Source organism: Vombatus ursinus, unplaced genomic scaffold (genome assembly GCF_900497805.2).
Source record: "Vombatus ursinus unplaced genomic scaffold, bare-nosed wombat genome assembly UNPS02014785.1, whole genome shotgun sequence".
NCBI classification, from domain to species: Eukaryota; Metazoa; Chordata; class Mammalia; order Diprotodontia; family Vombatidae; genus Vombatus; species Vombatus ursinus.
Window position 1 is genome coordinate 14,902,716 of NW_020954563.1, and position 20,358 is coordinate 14,923,073.

General features: G+C 41.5%; 1 protein-coding gene across 2 annotated transcripts in view; it reads left to right on the forward strand.

Annotated features, from left to right (window-relative positions):
• Nucleotides 1-9,536: 9,536 nt before the first annotated feature.
• HK3 (hexokinase 3) overlaps nucleotides 9,537-20,358 on the forward strand; it is a 52,020-nt gene continuing 41,198 nt past the window's right edge. For both annotated transcript variants that reach the window (XM_027867161.1, XM_027867162.1), the window contains exons 1-2: nucleotides 9,537-9,673; nucleotides 19,576-19,656. In XM_027867161.1, coding sequence (XP_027722962.1) covers nucleotides 19,600-19,656 — 57 coding nt within the window. In that variant the 5' untranslated portion in view covers nucleotides 9,537-9,673; nucleotides 19,576-19,599. The remainder of the gene's footprint in view (nucleotides 9,674-19,575; nucleotides 19,657-20,358) is intronic.

A 20,358-nucleotide genomic window follows, 5' to 3' on the forward strand; every position in this document is an offset into this window, starting at 1 on the left:
ATTCTCGGTGGCCATTCCTAGCAGTATTTCTCCCTAAAGTAAGAGAATGCTTTGAAATCAGTCATTTGTCCAGCCTTACCAGACTCCTGTTAGATATAGCCATTTTCCCTTCACAGCGTAGCCAATGGGAATGTCAGGTATAACCTCTTGGTTAGAAATTAGCTCAGCTGTGTTTAATGCCAGAGGTAACAGAGGCAGCAGAGACCATCTCTGATTTCATGGTGTGTTGCACCATTGGGTGTTTCCAGTGTACGACAGAGATGTGGCCCAAACTTTATTCAGTATCCTAGTAGGATTTAGGCTTTTAAAGATAATAAAATGTAATACAATAGAAAAGAAGATGTGCAAGGTATATGAGAGAGGGGAAGATGGGTGTAATAGAGAGAATATTCACTAGCCTTGGAATAAGGAGGCCTGGTTTTAAATCCTGGCTCTGCTTAATACCTAGGGGACCTTGGGAAAGTCATTAACTTTAGGCCTCAGTTTCCTTACCTTTAACATAAGGGGTTCAGACTACTTAATCTCTAAGGTTCCTTCTAGCACTAAATCCAATGATTCTTCGATAAAATTCTTTGTGGCAATAAATCCCATGATCCAGTTGATAAGAATATTGACAAAGAGCTAGGTTTGGTCAGAGCCTCTTTGAAGGTACACCAGAAAGGTAAAGGAGGTGGCAGCTGACTGAGAATGGACCTTTAACTAGGGAAACCTCAGCTAGAAGTTTCCTCTAACTTCTACTTCTGAAGTCCAAATGTTTTGTTTTTGAGAACTGGAATGGAATGTTTGTTGGGTCGGGGAGGGGTTTGATCTAGATTCCCAAAGGCCCCTGGGATAAAAGGCACAATTCAGGTCTAAGTGCTGGCTGAAACTACCCCATACAGTTTCTTTCAGGGTGTTGGGGTACTGCTGTATAGTTTTCACTGTTTTGGAAGAAGATGGGAAATAAGGAAACACAAGATACTGATCCTTTTTTGGTGGCAGAAGGCAAGACTATGGAACAACCTAAATGTTTGCTGTCACTCTTGCTCCTTCACGTCCCCAAGGGAGAGCAGTCTGACATTGGCACCACTTGCTGGCGGGGTATCATGACCTGTGCCAAACAGTCATTCTGTACCCGTGAGAGGGAGACCCCTCTACTTCAGTGCTGAGAGAAATGTTGCATTTTGACTGTGATATTGATTCTTTACCAGTTTTCCTTCTAATGAAAAGCAGTTTATCAGTTATGCACCATCAGCTCAACTCATGCTAGTTTTCTTTCTCATTAAATGACAATTTATTAAAGTTAGACCTCCCTAAACAGGGGATATAATGTTTATCTCCTCATCTAAAGATTAAGGAAACAACGAGCTGATCCTGGAACATCAATTACTTTTCCTTAAGGTTGAGCAGTCACCATGCAAGTTTTGGTCAATTGAAGGAGGATAGAAATTAGGAAAATGGGAACCTTAAGAGTCCCAGTTATCTCACAAATTCACTAACAGGAAGTCGGGGTTTTGTTTGTTTAATTTTTTTTTTTGGTGAGGCCTCCTAATATTTACTTTTTAGAGCTAGAAAATAATTTAAGTCTTTCTCTACCTTACCAACACTGTGCTTCAGCTTCAGTCTTACACTGCAGTCTTCCCCAGTACCTGGGGCCTTCTTAGCCTGGAACGTCTCATTGTTGAGTTCCTCCTGGGCCCTCTTGTTTTGGGGATGATCCCAGGCTGGCCAATCTTCATTTCCTTCCTGGCTCTGCTTCTGACTTTCCAGACTTAAAACACCATATTCCTGTGCCAGGTACTTGCCACCTCTCCTCTACCTTTCCAGCTTCCTTTTGTATGTTGTCTTCTCCCATTAGATTGTAAGCTCCCTGAGAGCAAGGACTGTTTTTTTGCTTATTTTTATTTGTATCCCCAGAGCTTAGCCTAGTGCCTAACACATAATGAATGCTTAATAAATTATTGTTTCCTTGCCTTGCTTTGCCTTACCAGTGATAGTAAAGAAGTCAAACTGCCCCTGTGGGTTTTTCCTGCCTTAGGAACCTCAACACAAGAGGTTCCTATTTGCTAGGAGATGGGGGAACTACCATTAGAAATTACTCCTTTGCAACTTGGTTGACCTTATAAGTACTAAAAGCTTTTTTTTATTTGTACTACCACAAAGAGCCTAGAATGTTAGGACTAGAAGGGATCTTTGAAGAGTATGTTTGAACTTGAAGAACCTTAGAACAGCAGTTGTCAGAGGTAAAAAGGACCTTAAAATATAGTAGACTCCATTTCTATGATAACAGTAGCTAACATTTATCTATAGCACTTACTATGTGCCAGATACTAGGCTAAGCACTTTACAGTTACCTCATTTGATCCTCACAACATTTGGAGGTAGGTGCTATTATAATCCCAATTTTACAGATGAGGAAACTGAAGCAGGCAGAGATTAAATGCCTTTCCCAGGTCACACAGCTAGTAAGTGTCTGAGACCAGATGCAAGCTGGGGTCCTCCTGACTCCAGGCCCCGTGCTCTATCCAGTGTGCCACCTAGCTATCTATATAAAGCTTTAGGATTTACAAAGCGTTTTCCTATTTATAGCAGTCCTGAAGTAGATAGTGCAGAAATTATGCCCATTTTGCAAATGAGGAGACTGGAACTTAGAGAAGTGATTTTCCTCAGATTACACAGAACCAGTATTCCCATTGAATGTAGCCAAAATGCATCTTCCCATAACAACCCATTTATTTGTGGCTTTCTTTGCTGCAACTCTGTGAAGTAGGTAGTGAAAGGATGAAAAGATAAGATATTGGTGCTTGGGAAGATTCATGGGAGGTGGACATCTTTTAGAAGAAGAAACGGTACCAGTGAGGTGATCGGCCCAGAGTTGCCATATGTGGGAGCCGGGATGTGAACATCGGTCTTCCAGTGTCCTGTCTATTTCCCAGTGTCATGCTTCTTCATTCTTCTGGTTCCTATATTTGAATTAGTTACTTCCCCAACCTCTTACATTTTCTGAGTTCTTGGAGCAGTTTAAGAACAGTGTACTCCACCAGGTGGAGAAATAGGGAACTGGTAGGGACAACTTTGCGTCCAGGTTTCATTGTCCTTATATAGTACCAGGAGTACAAGATTTGGGAGCAGAGGATCGAGGTGCCATTCTCACCTTGGTCACTGTTAGACCTTGGACAACTACTCTGATCCTCAGAACAAGAACCATAGATGTGCATTCTGAGGACCCTTATAGCTACAAATCTTATGATCTCACAATTCAATGAGTTAAGGATTTATTGAAAATACAGTAGATTTGGGTTACCTTGAGTGCATGTTGGCAGTGGGAAATGCAAGAAAGTATAAAGCATCTTAGCATTGAAAAGGCAGTTAGTTGGTATGGTGGGTAGAGTGCCAGGAATCTGGAAGACTCCTCATGAGTTCAAATCTGGCCTCAGATGCTTCTTAGCTCTGTGACCCTGGGCAAGTCACTTAACCCTGTTTGCCTCAGTTCCTCAACTGGGGCAGCTAGGTGGCACAGTGGATAGAGCACTGGCCCTGAAGTCAGGAGGACCCGAGATCAAATCCAGCCTCAGACCAAACACTTGACATGTGTGACCCTGGGCAAGTCACTTAACCCCAAATGTCTAAAAAAAAAAAAAGAATCTTAGCATTGGAGGTGGACTGACTACCTTTAGAAGAAGGACGCTACTTAGAAAATTGCTTGTTTTTAAAGCCTTACACCATCTAGTTAGATTAAGCTCTGCCTATAGGGCAGGTCCAGAGCTAGAAGAGTCAGAAATCATAGAAGATGTGATGATACTACTATCACGTTTGGCCCCAAACTTGAAAACATTAGCTCTTCCTTCTTTATCCTTTAGTCTTCCTTAACATCTGGAGTCAGAAGCTAAGAGCATGAGTGTGAACTCTGTCAGGCTTTGTTGTTCTTGTTGGTCACTGACCTTTGATGTTGGAACAAGCTACTGACACCTTGTTTTGTTGCCCTCAGCTCTAAGGGGGGTCTTTGGGACCCCTTCCTCTCACTGTGTTCCCAAAGGAACGGCTGATTGGAGCCCACCTTTCTCTAGGAGGAGGTCATTGGAGGCATTCTTCCCTCAATTATTCCAAGTCAAACCCCCTTGTTTTGTAGATGGAGAAATTTATATCCATAGAGAAGTAATTTGCTTAAGAAAAGTGGCAAAACCAGAATTTGTACCCAGGTTTTTTGAGTCTAAGACTTTCCCCTATGCCCTACTGCCTCTCCATAGTCTCCAGCCTGGGCTATTTCTTTTGTTGCCCACCTGGCTTTGAAGAATTCAGGAAGACCCTCAATCCAAAATCAGAAACCAAGGGGGATGGTGTGTCTGTGTGTATACATCTCAGACAAAGTACAGAGATACAAACATGAGAGAGTGAATTTGTATTGAGCTTGGAAGGTGGAAGAGACAGAAAAGTCTGGTGGTATCCTGTCCCTTAGGATAGCAGCAAAGACAATGTCTGGGAATGGGCCCAGGCTGGACTAGAACGTGAGGTAAGGCTGCCGTTTCAGGCCTCTCAGTGCCTCACATTTGAGGTTCTCCAAAGACTCACTGGCTTCTTGATTCAGTTTCTCAGTGCGCCATTGGACAGAGTGTGACTGAAGTCATTGATGATCGGGTCTCTGCTATTTTTCCATCCTTCGTTCTCAAAGAGGACCAATGACATCATAAATTGGATTTAAATGAGGCAGAGTTGCGTAAACTCTCTTTTCCAGAGTCATCGAAATCTAGTGGCAAGACAAAAATTAAGAAGACTGGCCATGCCCCAGAATGGAGCTTGGCCTTTCTAAATTAAGGTCTTTACCAGGTTTCAGTTTGTCTGAGGCCACACCCATTCAGTGACTAAGCAATTAGGTAAGAATTGAGACAAAATATGGCCCAATTTGTCATCACAAAGATAACAGTCTGGGAAGCACAGACCCTCAGGGTTTCTGGTCAGAACAGAAAACAATTGCTATTTGCACTAAGCAATCAAAAATAATCTATGAACTACCTAGGCTTGGGCTGGGGGTTATTATCGGCCATTCCATCAAAGTCAGAGTGATTTGGGTTTAAAGGTGTAGTCAAGTAGCTCCATTTAAAACACAGTGGACTTTTTAAAAGCCTGTTTTTTCAGGTTTATATTTCAAGAAATTGTAAATGTGCAGGACAAAAAGTAATTTCTCCCAGTATTTTGAAGGAGGGGCTTCCCTGGTGCAGAAAGAAATGGGTTCTCCAGCTTTCAGACTTGGTATCCATCAAATGCTGATCCTGCTGAGGAGCTCTGAGGCTTATATGTGTCCTCTTGTGTAGGTACTTGGCTAGTTCAGGACACTGCTCACAGAAGGACATTTGACTCAGAATTTCCCAAAAGATAGAAAGCAATAATAATTATATAGTGCTTTAAGACTTGCACAACTCTTTACAAGTATCTCGTTTGAACATCCATGTGAAGTAGGTGCGATTATTATCCTCATTTTTCAGATGAAGAAACTGAGGCAGATAAGTGAGTTGCCCAGGGTCACACAGCTAGTGTCTTGAGACTAAATATGGACTAGGGTCTTTTTGACTTCAGGTCCAATACTCACAGTGTGCCACCTAGTGGCCCAATATTTAAAACTAGCTTCCCTCTGTAAGGGAGGAATAACTGCCCATTTGGCCACACTTTCTTGTATGATAAAATACTGTGTGCTCATCTTATTGATAATTATTCCAATCCTGCTTTCATCCCTGAAGAATGGCTGTCCACTGGTCCCTGTCACCTCCAGAAGAAGTTGTAATTTAAAATAGCCTCCCTTCCTTCAGCAGCAATCTTAAGTTTCTCTAGCACTTTACTGGAAGGAACCTTAGAGGCCTTCACATCCAGCCCCCTTATCTTACGCATGAGGAAACAGAGGTATGAAATGATTTGCCTAAGGTCACATAGCTAGTAAGTGTCTGAGAGGGGATTCAAATTCAGGTCTTTCTCAGTCCACTACTCAGTGCTGCCTGAGACTTTATCTAAGCTGTCTTTTCCCAGTGGTTAGAACAGTGTTCTACAATAGGGACTTAATATTGAATGAGTAAATGGAAATAAATGAATAAATAGAGCTGGAGTCTATCTTGAAAAGAGACCTTAGAGACCATCTCATTCAGCCCTTCATTTTATAGAGCAGGGAACTAAAGTCTAGAAAGGACAAGTAAATAAATGTCCACTGGACCTGGAGTCAGGAAGACCTGAGTTCAAATCTAGCCTTCAAACACTTACTAGTATTGTGAACCCGGGTCTCAATTTCCTCATTTATAAATGGTGCTTCTTATGAGGATAAAATGAGCTGATATTTGTAAAGTGGTTTGCAAGTCTTACAATGCTATATAAATTCTAGCTAGAGTTAGAGATAGACATCACATGTTTCTCACATACAGTAGATAGGTTTTGTTTTATTATCCTGTTACCCTCTCTGATTTTATTGGATGGTTTAATACATCCACCTTTAAAGTTATGATTGTTAGACGTGTGTTTTTCTCCTTTTATTTCTTTTGAATAGGTTTTTGTCTTCTTTTAAGTCAGTATTTTATTCCTATGAATTTTATCCCTATTTACACTATTTTGATGTTAGTCTGTTCCTACATTTTCTTCCCCATTCCTATATACCTGCCCTTTTCCAAGGTCCTCAAATTTATTTACTTTGTAAATTTTTCTTTCTTTAAACACATTTATTTAGTAAAGCACTGCTAAACACTAATGATACAAGTTGAAAAGCAAGACAGTCCCTGTTCACAAGGAGTTCACATTCTAATTGGGGATACAACATATATGGAAGATTTAAACTTCAAGTCATATAGAAAGATCTTATGACCTGTAGAGTACAATGGCAAAGCAAATAGTAATGCCTGTTCTTTAACACCATTGCCATTGATAAAATCATATCAGTTTCTGATGTTGAACTATTTAAGGGTGCCAAGTATTTTGGTGGTGAGTATTTTGCTTTCTGGGTCTTCAGTATCTGTAGCTGTGGCACCTGTAGGAGCAGCTGCTGGTCTTCATATCCACAGGGATTGCTTCCCAGGATGATGGCTATGGGTAATGGGCTAGAAGCATTGCTTGTTTTCCAATACTCTTGGGTTCAGAGTCCCAGGTTGTTTCTACTGAGGTCTGAGAAGAGATGGTGGTCAAAGTATCATAGATGAGTTCCCAGGGTCACAAATATTCAACACTGGTGAAGTGAAGGGGAATGATGGATAGGTGGATAAGAAAGAAAACTGGACTTTCTCCCTACACCCACCACACTTTAACTTCCCAGGGATCCATGATTCCAAAACACCATGGCCTCACTAAGCCAAGTGCTTAGCATATAGCCTAATCAGTAGTAAGCCCCTTAATAAATTCCTATTTGTTCCTTCATTCATTCATTCATTCATTCTCTGTATACCATGAAAACAGCTCCACATGGACATATGATACATCCTTGTCCCTCATCTCCTTCTCTCTCTAATAAAGACCTTCAGACAATGGCAGACTGTGTAGGAGGTAGAGAAGGAAGGTAGGTTTAAGGTGTGTAGCAGTTGTGAGTATAGGAGGTGTCCTAAGTTCTGTTGAAGCACTTAAAGTTATTACAGTGGACTTTGAATTCAGTTCTCTGAAGCAAAGCCCCAGCTGCCCTTTCCTAGTTATGCTTCTACCTTTCCTTATATTCCCAAGTGACCCACAACTATTTTGGTAGTCCCATTAGTACAAAGTCACTGCACACAGCCATGGTTTTAGAACAGAGAGTTTCCAGTCCTTAGAAGAAATATAGTATATCTTCATGTGACAAGTCTAACTCATTTCAATGACTTGCCTCCCCACTGACTGCCTTCCTCTGTGTCCATCTGCACCTCTTTCTTAAGATAAATATCAAGAGGAAACTAAAAAATGGAGACTTTTCCAAGGCATCTGGAAAAGCCAGAAGTGATGCCAACAAATTCCATTCTCCTACATCAGAATCACAGAGCAAAAGAAATTAAGTAAATGAAACCTGAAAAGAGACTTTGCATCATTGGGAGGAGAGTAGCTCTTCAATGGTGATGACCTGCAGGGAAATCCCTACTCCACAAGGGAAGCAACATACTATTAAAGAAATATTTGCAAGCATACCAAAAAATGGAAGGAAGCTTCCTAGAGAGGGAATCCTGCGTGTAAAGCAGGCCAAGGAGCTTAAAAAGAACTGGCAGTTTTGTCCATTTCTAAAGTCTGAAGGCTTCTTGGATTCTTTCTTTTTAAAATTTAACTATTTCCCTTTTTCCACCTGACTCTCTTTTCAATCAAGCCTGCGGGCTTATTTCAAAATCTCTCCCCGCTCTCCTTCAATATCATTTTAAGTAACATTCATTTGCCACACTCCTTTCCCAAGAAGTTTTTCTGTTTTGTCCTCTTGATTATTTATTTTCCATTCTTGTCTGTTCTAAATTCTATTTGCCAATTCAAGGGCTATATCCTTTTTCTTCTGTTATTCTCTTTGTGTCCCGAGAGCTTCTGAAGTACCAAATTTGAACTCCTTCGTCTATCCCATTTCTATGTTATTGTGCTTGCAGATCTTAACCCATGCTCTCTGTGTTCTGCTCTGCCTCCTACTTAGAAACATCAGTTCATGAAACCAGAGGCAAATGGAAGCAGTTGTGTGGTGGGTGTCTCTCTGTAGTTTAATTCCTCATCCTCCCACTTTCCCTTAGCTTGATCACTCAACTCTCCCAATTTACTTAAATCATTAATTTCTTCTTGTCTGGTCAACCTCTCTCTGGTTCTCTAACGCCCCTAGGACTCTGAATGCTGGCTGCCCTTGGGGAGGGGAGGCAGTGTGGTCCAATGGAAAAAGAGCTCTAAGAGTCTGGATTAAAATCGTAACTTTGCCACTTAGTTCCTGTGGGATCTTGACCAAGTCATAACTTCTGAGCCTCCATTTCCTCATCTTTAACATGAGAAGGTTAGAGTGGGCGACCTCCAAGGTCTCTTCCTGTTTTATGTCATGTGAAATTTGAGCTCTTGTGAAATTTACAAGACTAGTTACTAGGATGTTAACAGCAAAGACAGTTGGGGCCTGTACCTGTAGAAAGGACCCATAAAATGAACAAAACATACCCTCCCAGAGGGGTCTCCCTGCCCTCAAGGACCTTGAAGACCCCCATTCAAAAAATATTTATCAATTAAGCATTTCTTGTACAGTAGAAAGAGTGCTGGTCTGGGAAGCTGGAGAGACCTTGATTTGAATTCCACTTTACAAGATATGTGCCCAGGAGTAAATCATGTAATCTCTCTCAGCCTCAGTTTCCTCATGTGTAAAATAGGAACCTGATAAAAATATATCTAGAGTGCTTTGCAAACTTTATCACCTTATCAATGACAGTTATCAGTACCCCTTTGAGCTCCAACTTCTATGCCCTCTTCCTGACCCTGAAAGACGTTTAGTTTTGCTTCTTGAGCTCCTTTCCAGGCAGACCGGAGACCCAGCCCAGAAGGTCATCAACCTATACAGTTGGGCATGGGCTATGGGGCAAGTGCCTTTGGAGGAAGGAGGCGGGGCTGGAGGCCTTATAATTCAGTGTCTCACAGCTTAGTCTCACTCTCTGGAGCAGAACCAGGTCACTAGAAGGATTCTGAAAGAAATTAAGAGAGAGGTAAGCTTGTGCCCTGGGAAGACTCAAGAGAAGGATTAAAGGAGCATCACAATCCTTATCCCAAGGTAAGACCAGGGAGGAATTAACTCAGTCTCTAAGCCCTCTGAATTTCTTTCTTCATCCCCCCTCTTCTTCCCCATCCCCACCACATTCCATCCCATGGCTTCTACTTGGTCCTGCTAGAGGGAAAGAGGTAGGAGGCGAGGGGGCTTCAGCTCCTGATCCTGGCTCTGACGAGCACATCTCTGTACAGTAGAGGGAGAAGAGAGGGACTCTTATGGATCTTCCCCATTATCTGATTTAGCAAAGAGAAGGAGGAACTATTAGGATTTGGCAATCTAGGGCTTGGTAGAGGGTGTGGTGGAAAGGGGTGAAAGTGTAGGAGTGGCTGACTCTAGGCCCTCGCTTTGGACATCTCCTCAGCTGGGGTCTGCCTGGACCCCTGAGGTGACAGGCATTGGCCTGAAAGCCAGAATCCAATCATATGAAGTACTTCTACAGAGGGGTGGGGGAAGATGTGATTACATAGGAGAGTATATTGTGTACGTAACAATCCTGATCTATTCGAGGAGCTATGCATTGAAAAAGAATTCAGGAAACAGTTTGTTATTATGACAAGAGCAAAAACTGTAAGAAAAATAAGCCTGTTTTTCCATAGGAGGTGGGATTTTGGTCCTTAAGTGGGTGAAATAGTGAACCTGCTACCATGCAAAAAAAAATCCAACATACCAAGCCATAGTGGGTTCCAGAAGCCAAATGACCCACGCTGATCTTCTCCCAAACTTTCCCTACGCTGTTTTCTATAAATTGGTCAGTAGTGTTGTGTTCAATTTATTGCCTCTAAGACTAAATTTCAGACTAAAATTGAAACAAAACATTAAATTTAAAACTCACATACATACAAGGTCCACTCTCCACCCTTTTTCACATACACTCAATCAAAGGCCAATTTCTACTTTGAATAGGTAAAAAGACAACATGACTATCATCTGAGGATTGGATCTTAACCATCTTCCCAGCGTCTTCCTAAGAGAGGGATTACATTTTACAAAGCATTTTCGGATCCATTCTTTTATCTTTGATCATCAGAATAACCCTGTGAGATAGACAAGGCAAAGGGTAAACCCTTCGTGCAGAGGAAGAAGCTAAGCCTTTATCTCTGCATGTCTCTAGGGAGGTGGGAATCTCTCTTTGTATGTATATCTATATTACATATATAAATGTGTATATATAGTGTGGTATGCTTATCTGTCTTGTATGTGCTCTGTACATGAAAGGGTTTATATATATATATATAGCATATATATGTATATATAGAGTATATATATCTCCTTCATATATAGTATATATACATATATATAGTATAATGTATGTATGAGGTACATGTATACATACCGAAATACAAACATCCACATGTGGTAAAGCGTGTGTGTGTGTGTGTGTGTGTGTGTGTGGGGAAAGAGAGGAGAGACACCCACATCTGTCCTATCTGGCAGCACGTAGAAGCAAAGACTTACTTTCAGTTTCTTTCTCTGGAGACAGCTGGTGGCTCATTGGATAGACTGCTGGGCCTGCAGTCAGGAGGACCTACGTTCAAATCGGTCCTCTGATGCTATCTATGTGATCCTGGGTAAGTAACTTAACCAGTTTGCCTCAGTTTCCTCATCTGTGAAATGGGAATAACAATAGTGTTAATATTATTCAGTCATTTTCAGTCGTGTCCAACTCTTTGTGACCCCATTTGGGGTTTTCTTGGTAAGATACTAGAGGGGTTTGCCATTTCCTTCTCCGGCTCATTTTACCAATGAGGAAACTGAGGCAAACAGGGTTAAGTGACTTGCCCAGGGTCACACAGCTCGTAAATGTCTGAGGCCAGATTTGAAGTCAGATCTTCAGGCTCTGTTCATTATACCCTCTAGCAGTCCCATGATAATTGTACCCACTCCAACAATGGAATGGTCATGAGGATCATTTGTAAAAAGCACCTAGTACAGTGCATGACACATAGTAGGCACTCTATAAATGCTTATTCCACTCTTCTTCCTTCCCCTACAATAGGGACAACCCCTGCCTTTACCTCACAGAGTTCTGATAATCAAATAAGAGCATAGATTTGAAAATGCTTTGTAAGGGGCAGCTAGGTGGCACAGTGGATAGAGCACCAGCCCTGAAGTCAGGAGGACGAAGTCAAATCCGGCCTCAGACCAAACACTTGACACATACTAGCTGTGTGACCTTGGGCAAGTTGCTTAACCCCAATTGCCTTACCCAAAAAAAAAAAAAAAGAAAAAGAAAATGCTTTGTGAAGCAAAACTCTTTATGACAGGCCAGAAGGATTGACATCTTACGGATTTTACCTTCCCTCTTCTCTCCATATAGTTACTTTATATAATTATGCATGCACGTGCATGTGCACACACACACACACACACACATACACACAGTATCTCTAAAGTCTTAGTGCAGTTTTAAGTTTTTAATAACTATTAAAAGTTATTAAAGATTATTAAAACTAAAAGCTGCACTAAGACCTCGAGGATGCCCTGTGTATGACTGAGTGTGATGTGTATGCTGGTCTTTTTTGGAATGTACCGGGAAGAGGAAAGTGTCTATGTGTCTGTCTTGGCGGTGTACCCATGCCTGTGTCTCCCTCTATGCTTCCCTTACAAGCAGGTGTTAGGAGAGGAGTATTTATCTGTGATCTGGGAAGGAAGGATGGATGTGTTTCTATATACATGTCATTTCCTGTTTGGGGTGGCTATCAGATGACTTTGTGTGTATTGTGTTATTCCTCATAAACCCGTTCTTGGTTTGTAATGCAAGCTTCAGCCCCAGTATCCCTCCCTATTTTCCCAGGCCATCACTCCTGCCCCGACCTCACTTTCCCCTTCATTGTCTTAGCCATCTAGTTTATCATTTCAGCAGTATATTGCCCTCCACCCCTGAATCCCTTGCTCCCTAGCTACCAACACTTGTCATAATCTGCTACTCTTTAACCCTGGGTCATACTCACCATCTACCTTCTCTCCTGCTTTCAAGTGGCTGAACGTTCCTGGAGGAAGTCACTCAACCTTGCTGACTAGGTCCTAGACAAATTCACCTCATCTAATCAGTTGGGTTTTCACTGCTTGACTCTCTTTCTCATACGTCCTGTAATAGTTGTTTCAAACCTTTTCTTTTGTCAACAATGCCATGCCACCCTTCCTTCCTCTCTCTACTTTTATGAAAAGAATATGCCATGAGGGTCCTCATCTCTCCTTCTGGCCTTTTTTTTTTTTAGTTATGTTTGCATCTATTTTTTGTAAGTTACAATAAAGCTCCCATAGTCTTTGGACTTTGAAGTTTTTTTTCTTGACTTCAATTTAAACATAATTAAAAACTAAGATAATACTGAACACCTAGTCACCCTACACGTATTCAAGGCATTATATGTACAAACATGTAAAATAATTACAGCTGTTCTGTACTTAGTCTCATAGTTCTGTTCCCAGCCTGAAAGTCTAAGATACAGTTTGCCAAGGTTGAAGAGTACATTTCTAAGTAAGTAGGACCCAAGTATCAGTTCCATGCCTTACACAGAAGTCTGAAAAAGGCTATTACAAATGAGCTACATCATGCCATTTAACAAACATTTGGAAACTTCTTTTTGCCTATCTCTATACCTGGGTTCTGTTCCCTGATATTCATTTGATGAGGCCCAAGAAGAGGACTGAGAGCGGTACATTGGAAATGAAGCCCTCAACCAGCAATTGATTAAAACCTACCCCCAAACCAAGGAAAGACTAGGAATAGGTGGCTGCTTCAGACACAAGAAGCACTTTAAAAATAGTATGTGGTAAGTTTTGCCTGGCTTTCACAAATGCCTTGTCCCTTTTTTTTTTGTTTAGGCAATTGGGGTTAAGTGACTTGCCCACAGTCACACAGCTAGTAAGTGTTATGTGTCTGAGGCTGAATTTGAACTCAGGTCCTCCTGACTTCAGGGCTGGTACTCTATCCACTGCACCACCTAGCTGCCCCTTTGTCCCTAATTCTGCTCGAGTATATAGAGTATATCCCACTTGAAAGTTTTGTCTGGGTTCCCAAAACTGGAACTAACTTTGTAAAAAGTGAAAATAAAACAGTGCTATAAGCAAGGGGTGCTTTGTATTCCTGTAGGCATTTAGTTTACAAAGATATTATGATGAAAATAAGAGAAATTTGAAAATAGACCCAGTGAAAACAAAAATAAGAAAGAAAAAAAAAGATGGTAAGAGGAAAGGAAGCCAGAGAGAGCCACATCTCCTCAAATGTTCAAAAAGAAAGGCATATATATTGTGTTGTTACTATTCACACCCAGAAATAAGGCACAGCTTATCAGTCCAAAGTGGAAGCTGGTCATGTTGAAGAGCGCCTCTGGGACACTGCTGCCATAAAAGCCGCTGCTGCAACCCTAAACTCCCTCTACCACCAGCCTGCTCCTTCCTCAGTAGCCCTGCTGGCCTGGCAAACCCCGCATTCCACCCAGGAGGAGCGATGAGGGAAGCCCCTTCTGGCCCTTCTTGCCAAAGCCAGCCCTCTCTTTAGGCCTTTGATGATTAAGTGGCATAGTGGATGGGGGCTAGATTTTGAATCAGAAAGACCTGAGTTCAAATCTTGTCTCAAAGACGTACTAGAAGAGGTTCCCAAATTTATTTGACTTACTGCCCTTTTTTAAAAAATATTTACTCAGAGCCCCCCTGGAAATCTTTCTCTAACCATTCAACATTTTTTAATTTGCCTCATTTCAAAATATATATATATTTTTAAAATGATACATCTTAAATTTAATAATTTATTGTAAATTTGTGGTTTTTCCCTGCATTGAAATTTTGATGATGCAATATTGTGTCAGGTAACCATATAGTAATGTACTGTAAACAAGTCATTACTTGACATGCTTGCCTGCTAACACTTGCTTGTTAAGACCTGTCAGCGGACTTGACCACTGATCAGTTATAACTTCCATTTTGTGTGTTTATTTGGAAAATAACGTAATCACTATGACTTTAACTCTGTTACACAGCAGATGAAACGTATTAATGGTTTTTCAAAAGTCTCTTCTCTTCTTTACTAATGCTTCAACCACCCACTTATTTTTATTCAATGCTCTGCAATTGCACCTGAGGCTACCACTGCCCTCCTGGATCATTCTAGCACCCATACTGCCCACTTTGGGAACCTCTGAAACTAGCTATATTAGCCTAGCAAGTTGGTTAACTTCTATCTCAATTTCTTCATCTGTAAAATGAAAATAATAACATCTACTTCACATCTTGTTGTGAAGCTCAAATGAAATAATATACGTAATGTACTTTGCAAACAAAGCATTCTATAAATGTTAGCTGCTGTTATCATAATCATTGTTGTGGTTATTAAATCTTATCTCTTCCTATTTCCTCCAGGAGCTTTCTCCGTCCTATTACCTTTCACTCATCTTTAGTCTCTCCTCATGAACTAATTCCTTATCAGTCACATATAAATATATAATATATATGTGTGTGTATGTCTATATATCTATATTTATCTATCTATATCTATATCTCTATATAGATAGAGATATAGATGTCCTGAATTCCAATCCATCACCAATTACCTGTTGGATATTTCCATCTAGGAACTGTGATGGATGAAATCTGAAATAACTGAGGGAACAAAGGTTTGAGCTTCCAAGCATATCAATGCATGCCAATTGCATAATAAATCAGGATCAGGCCTCTTCAACTTATCACTGGACCATGAATACAGAGGGAGATAGATTTTTATGCATTAAAAGAAAACAATTTTCAGGATATAAAGTAGGATTAGATAGTAAACGAGATTAGGTAATCTGATTTCTATTTGGAGGAGAGATTAGAGACTTTTCCAGTTGGGAGTAGGGAGGATCTGTGAGTTTCAAGAGTTGGCAGCAGGAAAAGGTAGACTGTTCCAGATGTGAAATAGGATATTACTCAATTCCCACGATTAGCAAGCAAGTGGAATTTACGGGAAAATGAAACTTAGGTCTCAAAATGGAGTCAGTTTTACAAGATGAGTCAGTTTGATTCCCATAGTTCTCTCAATTCCCTGTCAACATCTCAAATTCAACATCCCCCAAATTCCTCCTAGTCACCCGGGTTCACAACTGCAAGATGAGTCTTGACTCTTCACTGTGTCACACTCCCCCAATATCTAATAAATTTCCTAGTCTCCTTGTCTTATTGATTCTACCTCCATACCATTTCTCACCCCCATCCCCTTCTCTACATTCACGTTGCCACCACCCTGGTTTAAGCTTTCATGTTCTCAACTACTGCAGTAGCTTCATCGATAGTCCCCCTGCCTGATTTCTTCTCTCTCCATTTAATCCTCCACATAGCCCCCAGAATAAGGCATGAGTCTGATTATATCATTCTACTACTCAAAAAACTTCTACAACTCCCACCCCTAAGATAAAGCAAACGTTTTTCCAGCCTGGTCTTCAAGGCTTTTTGCAATCTGGCTCCAAACTACCTTATCAATTTACTTCACGTTATTCCTCTTCGTGCCCTGTATATTCCTGCTAAACAGACTTCTAGTTGTTCTAGGAACTTGGCATTCCATCTTCTAATCAGTAAGCAAGAATTTGTTGAGCACTTAGTATGTGCCAGGCATTGGAGATACTTAGACAAAAATAAAGCAGTCCTTCTCCTCAGGGAGCTTACATTCTATCAGAGGGAGAGATGCATAATAATAATACATATTTACATAATAATACATATTTACACCTGGTAAATTCATATGAAGTAAATGCAAGGTAATGGGGGTTACTGGAGGGGATCTAGAAAGTCTTTGTGTAGGAGGTGGCGCTTAATCTGAGCTCTGAAGAAAACTAGAACTATTAAGAGGTAGAGATGAGAAAGTACCTTCCAGGTAGGAGGCACAGCCTGTGCAAAGGCATGGAGCCAGGAGATGAATGTTGTGGATGGGGAACAGTAAGAAGGCCCGTTTGGTTGGATCATCAAGTGTACGAAGGGAACTAAGAGGTAATAAATTTGGAAAGGTAAATTGCAGTCAGATTGTATGTAGTGGGGGCTTTAAAAGCCAAATAAAAGTAGTTTATATTTGATTCTAGAGTCAATAGGAACTCTCTGGAATTTATTGACCAAAGCAATGACATAGACAGAATTATGCTTTAGGAATATCCTTTAGGCAGCTCTTTTGGATTGTGGATTTGAAAAGAGGAAGAACCAATTAGGAGGCTATCTCAACTTGAATGAGGCTTGAATGAGGGCTTCAACCCCAGGGTTGTGGTTGTATGAGTGGAGAGAAGGGGATAGATGCAAGAGATACTGTGTAGGTAGGATCTATGAGATGGCAACCAATTGAATATGAGGGGTGGGGGAGAGTTGAGGCTATAGTGGTAACAGGAAGGATTCGTGAAGTTAGAAATAAGGGCAGGTTTGCTGGGGGAGAAAAATGAGTCTGTTTAGGATATGTTGAGTTTGAGATGCCAATGAGAAGTACAGTTGGGACCTCAGAAGGGAGACTGGGGACAGATATATTGACTTGGGAGTCATCTTTCTAAGGATGATACTTAAACCCAGAGGAGCTGATGAAATCACTGAGGAAGAATGTAGAGAGAGAAGAGAACCCAGGACAGAGCCACAGACCCATAATTAGGGGGCAAGGGCATGGATGATGACCCAACGAAGGAAGCTGAGAAAGGAGTGGTCTGCTAGGAAGGAGTAAAATCAAAATAGAGCAGTGTCACCAAAACCCAGTAGAGTGAATATACAGGAGGAGATGGTGGTCAACAGAACCAAATGTTACAGAAAGTACTAGAAGGATGAGGATTTAGAAAAGGGCATCTGATCTAACTAATGAGAAACAAATGGTAACTTTGGAGAGGGCAATTTCAGTTGAATGTTAGCTCAGAAACCACACTGAAGAGCTTTAGAAGAAAATGATAGGAGAGGAGGCAGACGTAGAGATTGCAGACATTTTTTCTAGTTTGACTGTGAAAGAGAGGACAGGTCTAGGTTAATGGCTTAGGGCAGTAGTGTCAAACTCAAATAAAAATAAGAGCCACTAAACTGTATGTAAGGATCCCTGCAAACCAATAATTTTGGCTTAAGGATGAGGGAGAACTGGTTATGTTTTGAGATCTGTAAGAAATGGGCTTGTAGGTTAGGAAAGCCTGAAGATTGGAGGGAGGCTGATGTTTGTTGGAAACATCTGCCAAGGAGAAGGGAAGATATAGGATCAAAGGCACAAGCAGAGGGATTGGCCTTGGTAAGGAGAATGGTATAGAAGAAAAAAATATTTTTTTTATTCTGCATTTTAAGCACAAGTCTGCCAGAAAACAATTTTATTTAATTTAAAATTATTCTAGTATCTAAGAATTTCTAGCCTAAAGAGAGATTCAAATGGGCATAGTCCCTATTCTTCCTCCCCCATACCCTCAGACATGACTCTCTTCCCAAAACAATTTGAGGTAACATTTCACAAGACTCTTGAAGAAAGGAAAAAAAGTCATACTATGTTAAAATATGGTTTGGGGTAACATTCTGAAAAATTGAGTAGCAAAAGTCACCATCCCATTCCTTCCCAGACCACTCTCTTTAAGGCATTTCTGAGACTCTTCAGCAATTAATAGAAATAGCTAGATGGAGAAGGATGTTTTTTCTTTTGTTTGTTTGTTTTTGTTTTAGGGGATGGGGAAAGTGACTGCCTTATCACTGCAGGAATGGGAAAGGTTATGCTTTATCATGAAGAATTATTCTTTGTTCAGCAATTTAGTTATCACCCATAATCCAGTTCTCTAAGAAAGGCATTTTGTTCTACTTACTTTCCGAAAGGGAAAAGTCTGGAAAGGTCTTTTAAGCTAGAGAAAATATTATTTCTTAATATTTTATTTTATTTTTTTTTCTTTAGGCAATTGGGGTTAAGTGACTTGCCCAGGGTCACACAGCTAGTAAGTGTCAGGTGTTTGGTCTGAGGCCGGATTTGAACTCAGGTCCTCCTGACTTCAAGGCCGGTGCTATTTCTTAATATTTTTAACACTAATATTTAATATTTTAAGTTTTAAAGTAAAAACGAAGTTTTTAATATGTCTTTTTTTGGGAGACTGAATCTCCCTTTCTTGTCCAGGGTGGAAAACAACAATCTCACAGGTTGGTCCTACTACTGATCAGTATGGGAGTTTTGACCTGCTCCTTTTCCAGCCTAACCCTTTCACCCCTTCCTAGGCACTTTGGAGACCTCTTCTCCCTCCCCTGCCCTTGGGGTAGGGGCTCACCCTTTTGGTGCTTGACTTAGTGAGGAGGATGCCTGATCAGCTAGCCCTACGGCACCTCTGAACTCCAGGGCTTGAAGAGAGCTTTAGCTTCCAAGGTAGCAGGAATACTGCCACTGCCATCAGCTTCCTTCTCATAGACCTTAATGTACTCCCTCCTCGTCCCCACCTCTCAGAGTCCTGTTTTTAAGTTCAGCCCAGGTGCTACCTCCTAGGGAATGCCTTTCCTGATCCCCCAATCATGAGTGTTTTCTCTCTCTTCTCGGATCACCTCACATTTGCTTATCTGTGTGCATGCTGTAGAATGTAAGCTTCTTGAAGTTAGATACTATTTTGTTTTTGTATATCTGGTGTCTACCAGTGTTTTCCTACACAGTAGGTGCACTAAATGTTTATTGAATTGAAAGTGTACTTATATGTCTAGGGGAAGGGTGTCTCTGAGTGCAACTGTATGAATGTATATGGTTATGGTGGGTGTATTCCATGTGATAAAGGAGTGAATGACTCAATGGGAAAGAGCAGAAGGGGTGGGAGGTGCTCACCCTTCCCACCCCTCCTCTCCCCTTGTTGAGGACCCCAGAGACAGGCGGTGGAGCCAATTCTGCCCACAGCTCTTTGCCTGGTTCTATGGAAGAGGACAAAACTGGAGAGGCTTAAGGTCGTGAGATAAACTGGGCTCTGTCCTTTCTCCCACAGGCAACCCCCTATCTTGGAACTTCGATGGATTCTGCTCTGCCTGAGAACTCAAGGGCCATGAATGAGAAGAACCTGAAGTTGGTAAGCTTGGTGACTGACCAGTCCTGAACATGCTGCACGGCTGCCTTCCTCTCTCTCAAACCCACCTGGTCCGTCTCCATCAGCAAGCCTGCCCCTGTGGTTTGGCAACCCTGTGAGAAGCAGCATGACGTAGGAGGAGGAACACCGGACCAGGCCAGGAGACCTGGGCTCAAGGCCCTGGCCCCCATGCTTCCTGGCTGTGTTGCTCTGGGCCAGTCATTTCTCTCCGAGTCTTAGTTTCTTCCTCTATAAAACAGCCTAATGGCACTTTGAGTCTCTTCCTTCCTGAGTCATGGGGAAGAAAGTCCTTTGTAAACAGTTTAAGTACTACGGAAATGAGAGCTTCTGTTATTATTCTTTCAATAATGATGCTTCTTAGCCCTGAGCTAGGTTGGTACTGCCTGGGCACCTTTCCTAGACAGCCTTTTCTGCCCTGCATCACTGAGGTGGCGTCATGGGGGGTAGTGGAAAGAGCCCTGGATTCCCTCCCACTTACTAGCTCAATGGCCTTGGGAAAATCACTTCCCCTCTCTTGGCCTCAATTTTCTCCTCTGTCAGTGAGGTGGGTGGAGGGATGGGGATTAGCTAAATGGCCCCTGAGGTTTCTAAAATCTCTAGATCTTTGGTGCTACGACCCCGCTGACTTGTCCTCTTCCTTCCGTGTCGCAGGGGTGTTCAGGAGGCTGCACAAGAGTGGGGGAT